At 45.5% G+C, this 8,715-nt stretch overlaps 1 protein-coding gene across 1 annotated transcript; it reads right to left on the bottom strand.

Moving 5' to 3' along the window:
* Positions 1 to 3,100: 3,100 nt before the first annotated feature.
* rep15 (RAB15 effector protein) lies at positions 3,101 to 3,814 on the bottom strand. The gene has a single exon (XM_072273208.1). The coding sequence runs from the start codon at positions 3,812 to 3,814 to the stop codon at positions 3,101 to 3,103; it is 714 nt and encodes a 237-aa protein (XP_072129309.1).
* Positions 3,815 to 8,715: the final 4,901 nt, after the last annotated feature.

The raw sequence follows: 8,715 nt of genomic DNA, 5'->3' as shown, positions 1-8,715 counted from the left end.
AGTTCCTTTCCTCCTGCAGATGCTGCTCGACCTGCTGAGTTCCTCCAGTAGAGTGTTTATTTACTGACTGATGAATTTACTGACAGGCCGTTAGTGAGATGTCTTCTCAGTGGAAGGAAAGTTGAGAGCAGATTTGGTGAAGGTGATTAACGTCGTGGACTGAAAAGCCACAAATAAATCAGTGGGTTGGAAGGATCAAAGGCCATAGATTCAGTTGAGGTTGGAAGAGACAAGAACCAGAGGTCATAGGTTAAGGGTGAAAGATGAAATATTTAAGGGGGAACTTCTTCACTTAGAGGGGTGGTGAGAGTGTGGAATGAGCTACCAGCAGAAGTGGTGAAGATGAGTTCAATCTCAGCAGAAGTTTGGATAGGTACACATGGATGGGAGGGGTATGGAGGGCTATAGTTTGGGTGCAGGTTGTTGGGACCAAGCAGAATAGTAGTTGGCATGAACTAGATGGGCTGAAGGGCCTGTTTCTGTGCTGTAGTGTTCTGTGACTTGATGACTCTAATTAAGATAATCCTCCAAAAGGCTAGAAGGGACCTGAGCAAATAATTTTTATGCCATATTGATTAAGATTTGGAATGAGTTGCCTGATACAAGTGTTGCATTCATAGAGTTGTAGAGACAAAGTACAAGAAACAGGCCTTTCGGCCCACAACATCCATGCTGACCCCTTTGTCCCACAGCACCAGGGGAGCATAATTATCAACGTGAGGCTATTACAGCTCAGTATTCAATTCCAGCATCTGCGGAAAGGAAGTTTGGCATTCTTCCCGTGCGCATGTGGCTTCCCCCACCAGTGCTCCGGTTCCCTCCCACAGTCGAAAGACGTACTGGTTAGGAGGTTAATTGGTCATTGTAAATTGTCCCGTGATTAGGCTAGGGTTAACTGAGCAGTGCGGCTCAGTGAACCGGCAGGGTCTATTCTGCTCATTATCTCTAAATAAAATAAATAAATAATCCCATTTGCTCGCATTAGGACGCATAAGACCATAAGACCAAAAGATATTGGAGCAAAAGTAGGTCATTTGACCCATCAAGTCTGCTCCACCATTCAATCATGGCTGATCCAATTCTTTCAGTCATCCCCACTCCCCTGCCTTCTCCCCATACCCTTTGATGCCCTGGCTAATCAAGAACCTATCTATCTCTGCCTTAAATGCACCCAATGACCTGGCCTCCACAGCCGCTCATGGCAACAAATTCCACAGATTTACGACCCTCCGACTGAAGTAATTTCTCCGCATCTCGGTTCTAAATCTACGTCCTTCAATCCTGAAGTCATGCCCTCTTTCAGAGAGTGACCACGAGAGAGAGAGAGAGAGAGAGAGAGAGAGAGCTAGCACGAAAGCGACCATGTGAGAGGAGAGAGAGAGAGAGAGAGAGAGAGAGAACGCAAGAGCGACCACGAGAGGAGCGAGAGAGAGAGCGAGTCAGAGCGCCATGGCAGAGTGTTTCAAAAAAAAGAAAATATAAAATGTACGTCACTCCAGACTACACTAAAGTGTACCCCTGCCTAATAGGGGTCAAAAATAATGACAGCGTTGCTCGCTGCACTGTTTGCAACAGTGACTTTTCTATTGCCCATGGTGGGTTAAGACTGTAAAAGACATGTTGAGGTGAGTTTAACAGGTGTCATTCGTTCATTAGCATAGACTAACGTTATTTAAACTAGCTGGCTAGCTGCTAAGGAGCTACTCTATTGCAGACATCCCACCTCTCCCGGAAGTTCCGGGAGTCTCCCGCAAATTGATGGTGCTACCTCCCTGAAATGAGTTTTTGCGGAGTGAGATGTCTGGAATTACCTGTTGGACATTAAGAACGTAAAGTGCTGTAGGCCTATCCCATCAACAAGTTGCTCATTGGTGGAGAAACTGACAGAGCTAGATGGTGTGGATTGTGCTGCTGCCTCCTACAGAGAGGCATTGGTGTGAGAATGTGGCATGCAGTCAAACAGAGAGTGATTGTCTTAGTCGCTTTTTGTGAATGCAAGACCCTGTTGGACATTGGTAGTGTGGAATGCTGCACGTCACAGGTTTATTGGATAGAGACTGATGGTGGGGGAACTGCATGGCCTCACTCATAGTAGAGACTAGGCCTCAAGCCAGGCTGTTGCTTGTTTGCAGCAGTCCAGGAGAGTCAGTGTGGCACATGTGCTATATGTGCCTTGTGCTGTGTGCTGTTGGTACTGTGTTTTGCACCTTGGCCCAGGGTAACACTGTTTTGTTTGGCTGTGTTCGTGTGAATTCATCATGTATGGCTGTATCACAATTAAACTTGAACTTCAACTTGAATCAAGGTTTGGACGATTTAAGCGCTGGGCCAGATTGAAAAGGTCAGCGTGTTGGCATTGGAAGCAAGGGGATGGTCTGGTTCATCTCGCTGCTCCACGACTCCATGGGGTTTCCTCGTCTCTGCACTGAACTGAGGCTCTGGCCTGCAAGTAGCCAGCTGCTTAATCGGCTGCTGGCTTTGAGCCTATGGACTCATTTTTGTGAACTTCAGTTCTGAATGCCATTTGAGAGGTACTTTGAACTTTGAACTTCCCTTCCAGTCCTGATGAATGGTCTCGACCCAAAATGTCATCCATAGTCACAAACCAGAAGATACTAAAGACGTCTCCCAAGGACAGGTTGAGACAGCATCAGCTTTTCTCCTTGGAGCTGAGATGGATGAGAGGTCACCTTATCGAGATTTACAAGATGATGGAGATAGAGTTGATGCCCTTTTCCTTAGCAGCTATACGAGACTAATACGAGGGGACATAATTTCAAGGTGATTGGAGGGAAGTATAGGAGGATGCCAGAGTTATGTTCTTCGCACAGTGTGGTAGATATGTGGTACACACTGCCAGGACTGGTGGTACAGGCAGAGACTCCTAGGTAGGCACATGGCTGAAAGAGAAATGGAAGGCTATGTGGGAGGGAAGGGTTAAATTGATCTTGGTGTAGGTTCAAAGGTCACACAACATTGCGGGCCGAAGAGCCTGAACTGTGCTGTAATGTTCTGTGTTCACGGCTTGCCTCCTGAGAAAGCTGAACACACCAAAGGTTTCAGATGATCAATGCTGCTTGGAGATTTGCCTTAGTGAAGGTCACTGAGTGAACTTGACACAGATTGGCTTTAAGTCCTCTGGCGGACCATCTTTCTGAAGGATCAGCTCCAACATTCTTCCTGGCGTGACAACAGTCTTGGCCTTCTCGATGCTTTCCAACAGGAAAGTGTTGTCCAGCCCATGCCCGTTCTCTAAGCGCGCGTGGAAGTTGTTGCTGAGGACTCCGCAGATTGTCTTTGGGTCCCCCTTGTGCCCAAAGAAGAGGAAGAGCCCGTAGCAATCCCTGCCGATGGAGTTGCAAAAGCTGGCAATCTTCTCGTGGTTGGTCTTATTGATCACCACTGCCCTGGCGACTTCCATAGATTCGGTGATCTTAAACCTCTTCTCTTCCTCCTCCTCTTCCTTCCTCTCCATGTGAATCACCTGCACGGCAATCTGCAGCTTGGGGTTTTTGGAAGGCAGGTCGTGCACAGACCAAACCCAGTCAGCGCCCAGCAGAATGGCTTGCTCGTTGGTCAGTCTGGTACAGCTGATTGATTCGGTGAGCTTACACTGCATGCTCCGGTTAATGTAAGTCATCAGGAAGATATCAATCAGCATGGAGTTGCTGAGCTTCAGTTTGCCCTCAGGGTCCTGAAAGCCAACGTACTCTTTGACTCTCTGCGATGCAAAGACGATGCATTGGTTGAACTGCTGAACAACGTAGAGCTTCTCTGGTATTTTTAGAATATCCTTCAGGATGTTAGTGGTCATATTTGGCAGTGACATGATCTCCTTTCTGTAAAATATAAACCTGAGTTCAGTACATTCACCAAAGAGCAATGTTAGACTGTTCGCCTCATCAGCTGCAGCTTGACAATATATCATATCCTCATGGCAGTTTCAAGCACCAGGGAGTGCAAATCTCGTACAATCTCTCATTGTCTCAGAACACTGCTTCTACAGTTAAGAAAGATCACAAATGTCTCTTCTTCTGGAGGAGGCTGACGAGAGCTGCTCTATGCATATCAATACTCATGACCTTCTACAGGTCATAGAACATAGAAAATAGAGCAAAGGAACAGGACCTTCAGCCCACTGTGTTGTGCCAAACCAGCTAAAAAGTAAATCAAAAACTCATCCCTCCTATCTGCACAATCCCTCCATCCTCTTCACGTTCATGTGCCTATCTAAACGTCTCTTAAAAGCCTCCAAAGTATTTGCCTCTTCCACCATACCAAGCAGCACATTCCAGGCATCGGACATTCTCTGTGTAAAAAAATTACCCCCCACTTCTCCTTCGAACTTACCCACCATGGAGAGGAGAGCAAGCTTCATTACTGCATGGTCTTTTATCTGAATTCTAATGGACAGGAAGACTCTACAGCAGGTAGATAAAACTGCCCAACCCATCACTGGCACCCGCCTACCTGCCATCAAGGACATATATACAGAAAGGCTAATAATTTCATGAAGGATTGCTCACAGACTGTCTGTCCCACTCCCATCGTGTACTTCAGGACCACCAGACCCAAAAACAATTACTTCCCCAAAGCCGTCAGGCTGGTCAACACCTCCACCCACTAACCCACCCCCCACACCCCCAACCACCACTACATACACGTCACTGAGCATCGCTTTATATATATATATATATATATATACACAATCAGATTATGTATATAACAGTTACTTGTACGTTGTGTTTTATAAGATTCCTTTTATATTTATTGTGTTCATTAATATCATTGGCGTATGTCATGAAACTTGTTTAGTGACAGCAGTACATTGCAATACATTTTAGTAAAATCTGCGATATAGATGAAGTATATTAATATATTTAAAAAAGTTAAATTAATTAAGTAATGTAAAAAGAGAACAAATATATAGTGGGTTCAATGTTCAATCATAGATCTGAGGGCAGATGTGAAGAAGCTGTTCCTAAATCACTGAGTGTGTGCCTTCAGCCTCCTGTATTTCCTCCCCGATGGTAGCAGTGAGAAGAGGGCACGTCCTGGGTGATGATGTGTGCCACACTTTTCAGGCTTTGCTCCTTGAAGATGTCCTGGATGTTGGGGAAGTTTGTGCCCATGATGGAGCCAACTGAGTTTGTAACTTTCTGCAGCTTATTGTGTGTGTTTTATGCCTTATCGGATCTGGAATAACAATCATTTTGTTCTCCTTTACTGAAGAACGGCAATAAATCATCTTGAAATGTGAGTAAGGACAGTGGTGTAATTCTGCGCTGCCATCACAGAGAAGCCTCCACCACCTCCATTGGAGGTTCATTCCAGCCGCCCACCAATCAGCATGTAAAATAAAAATGGACCCGCACATTTTCAAACTTTCCCCTTCTCACTTCAAATACATGTCTTCTCGTATCTGACATTTCTTTCCTGGGTAATAGAGATTCTGACCGTCACACTCGCCTCTCACGTTCACAGACATCCACCTATCTTCTATCAGGAGCGAAATAAGCTGCAGAAAGTTCAGCCTTCTGTGTCTCCCTTGTTTTGAAGTTACAAAACAAAACATTGAGTGTGTATCTTAAAACTCCTGTACCTCTTCCTTGATGGTAGCAATGAGAAGAGGCCATGTCCTGGGTTGTGAGGACCTTTAGATTTTTTTTAGATTATGAGAACACTCAGCCCTCGATTATTGTCATTTAGAAATGCATGCATGCATTAAAAATGATACAATGTTCCTCCAGAGTGATATCACAGAAAAACAGGACAAACCAAAGACTAACACTGACAGAACCACATAATTATAACATATAGTTACAGCAGTGCAAAGCAGTACCATAATTTGATAAAGAGTAGACCACGGGCACGGTAGAAAAAAGTCTCAAATTCCCGATCGATTCCCAAGTCCCCGATAGCAGGCGGCAAAAGGGAGAAACTCCCTGCCATAAACCTCCAGGCTCCGACAACTGCCGATGCATTACAAGCACTTGACCACAGCCGACACTGAGTCCGTCCATCCGAAAACTTCGAGCCTCCGACCAGCTCCTCTGATACAGCCTCCCGAGCACCATCCTCTGATGAGCACCTTCGACCTTGCCCTGGCCACTGAAACAAGCAAAGCTGAGGATTTGGGGCCTTCTGCTCCAGAAATTCCGGACCACACAGTAGCAGCGGCAGCAAAGCGGGCATTTCAGAAGTTTCTCCAGATGTTCCTCCGTACTCTCACATCTGTCTCCATCAAATCAGAATTGTGCACGGTACCTACTTGACAAGTAACAGACATCACCACTGGAGTGGCCGCGTGCGCTGCGTCACGTCGCCATCTTCTCCTCCTCCCTTAATGATGGATGCTGCCTTCTCGAGGCATCACCCTTTGAAGATGTCCTCGATGGTGGGGAGGGTTGTGCCTGTGATGGAGCTGACTGAGCGTACAGCTGTCTGCAGCTTTCTCTGATCTTGTGATGGTGATGCCAGTGAACACTGTGGGTGGGGTGTGGGGGTAAGTGGATGTTTTCTTTTTGGACATCGTTATTGCCTGGAACATGTGTGGTGTGGATATTATTGTCACCTATCCATCCAGGTCTGGATATTTTCTAGGTCTTTCCATGTTTTGGGTGTGGTCTGCTTCAGAGGAGTCCATGATCGGTGCAGAACTTTGTGCAGTCATCTTTTGCATGTTATGATGAAGCATTCTGAACTAGAGAGCACGTCTTATGAGAAAGGGTTGAGCATACTATGTCCTTGCACTTTGGAGCGAGTGAGAATGAGAGGTGACTTGATGAGAGGGTACAAGATGACAAGAGGCATAGACAGAGTGGACAGCCAGCACCTTTATCCCAGGGCGGAAATAGTTAATACGAGGGGGCATATTTCTTAGGTGATTGGAAGAAAGTATAGGGGAGATGTCAGAGGTGTGTTCTTTACACAGTTAGTAGAAAGCCCTGCAGGGGTGGTGGTAGAGGAAGATATATTCAGGGCAGTTAAGAAACTCTAAGATATGATGATAGAAAAATGGAGGGCTATGTGGGAGGGAAGGGTTAGATTGATCTCGGAGTAGGCTAAAAGGACAGCAGAACATTGTGGGCCGAAGGGCCTGTACTGTGCTGTAAAGTTCTATGTTCTATGAAGCAGCTGAAGGTGGCTGGGTGGTTATACAACAAAGAAACAGGCCAATGATTGCACACCATTTACACCAATCTCACTCTAATTCCATTACATTCTCGCCAACAATCTGTCACTCACCTACGTAGGGGCAACTTACAATGACCAATGAACCTAACAACTTCATCATGGGAGGAAACCCAGCGAGTGACTGAGAGAACATTCAAACTCCATTCTCACAGCTCCCAAGGTCAGGATTGAACCTGTGTCACGGGGGACCTGTGAGGCAGCTGCTCTACTGGGCCACTGAATGGTCCCACCTATATTCATTAGAAGGTCAGAGCAGGAGTCACTGACGTGTTCTCTCCACTTCTGTCCCACCACAAGATGATATCATGGCCATTTGACTGGCTCCTCCTTTCTACAGTTCCTTGCTACTTGGCTCTCCTAAAGACATGGAGTTTACTGTAGATTTTGTATATTGTGAGAGCAATATTTTATGTCCTCTTGTTTTAGACTCCCTACCCTGGGAAAAAGACTGTGACTATTTACCTAAACTACTCCCTGCATGATTGTATAAAACTCTATAAGGTCTCTTCAATCTTCTATGCTCTGGAGAAAACAGTCCCACCCTACCTGTCTCAGCTTATAACTCAAATCCTTTTACTCTGAGACCACTGACTGTAGAAGAAGATAAGAAGATTTACCAGAGTAAATAAATCAACACTGAGAAGATTGGGAAATTTCTTCTCAGTGTCGACTTATCAGTCATGTTCTTACTTCTTATAAAAGGCCAAGATTCCTCCCAACCATGTTTAAATTTAGATTCAGGTTCAGATTCACTTATCATATGTATGTACAGTGAAATGTGTTGCTCGCGTCAACAACCAATACAGCCTAATAATTACGTGCTTGGGACAGAATGTGTGGCAAGAGTCACCACACATTCCAGTGCCAACATAGCCTGCCCACAATGCTCTGCAGAACAACACAGAACACAACAAACAACAAAACAAGACAGTACTCTCTCAAGGACAAGACCCTTATCGGTGTGGAAGCAAAAAGGGATCTTGGAGTCTCAAGTTCATAGCTCCATGAAGGTGGCTATGCAAGATAATAGAGTGGTTCAGAAGATATCTGGCATGCTTGCCTTTAGTAGTAGAGGCACTGAGTTCAAAATTCAGGAAGTTCTGTTGCAGTTTTATAAAACTCTAGCTAGGTTGCATCTGAAGTATTGCACACAGTTCTGGTCACCCCATTATAGGAAGAATGTCGAGGTTTTGGAGAGCGTTCGGGATGCTGCCTGGATTAGAGGGCATGTGTTATAATTAGAGGCTGGACAAACTTGGGTTGTTTTCTCTGGACTGGTGCAGACTGAGGGGCGATCTGACAGAGGTTTATAAGATCATGAGAGGCACGGGCAGAGTAGAGGGACAGTATCTTTTTCCCAGGGTTGAAATGTCTAATACCAGAAGGCGTTCATTTAAGGCAGGGGTTCGCAACCTGGGGTCCATGCTTAATGGTATTAGGCCTGGCATTAAAAAAATGTTGGGAACCTATGATTTAACGTGAGAGGGGGTCATTTCAAAGGAGATGTGAGGGGCAAGT

Source organism: Mobula birostris, chromosome 11, assembly GCF_030028105.1.
Source record: "Mobula birostris isolate sMobBir1 chromosome 11, sMobBir1.hap1, whole genome shotgun sequence".
Taxonomy (NCBI): Eukaryota; Metazoa; Chordata; class Chondrichthyes; order Myliobatiformes; family Myliobatidae; genus Mobula; species Mobula birostris.
The sequence above is the reverse complement of the archived record's forward strand: the minus strand, read 5'-3'. Positions and strand labels throughout refer to the sequence as shown.

Excerpts from the sequence above, each read along its gene's own strand:
- rep15 (XM_072273208.1), bottom strand. The coding sequence starts at position 3,814 with ATGACCACTAACATCCTGAAGGATATTCTAAAAATACCAGAGAAGCTC.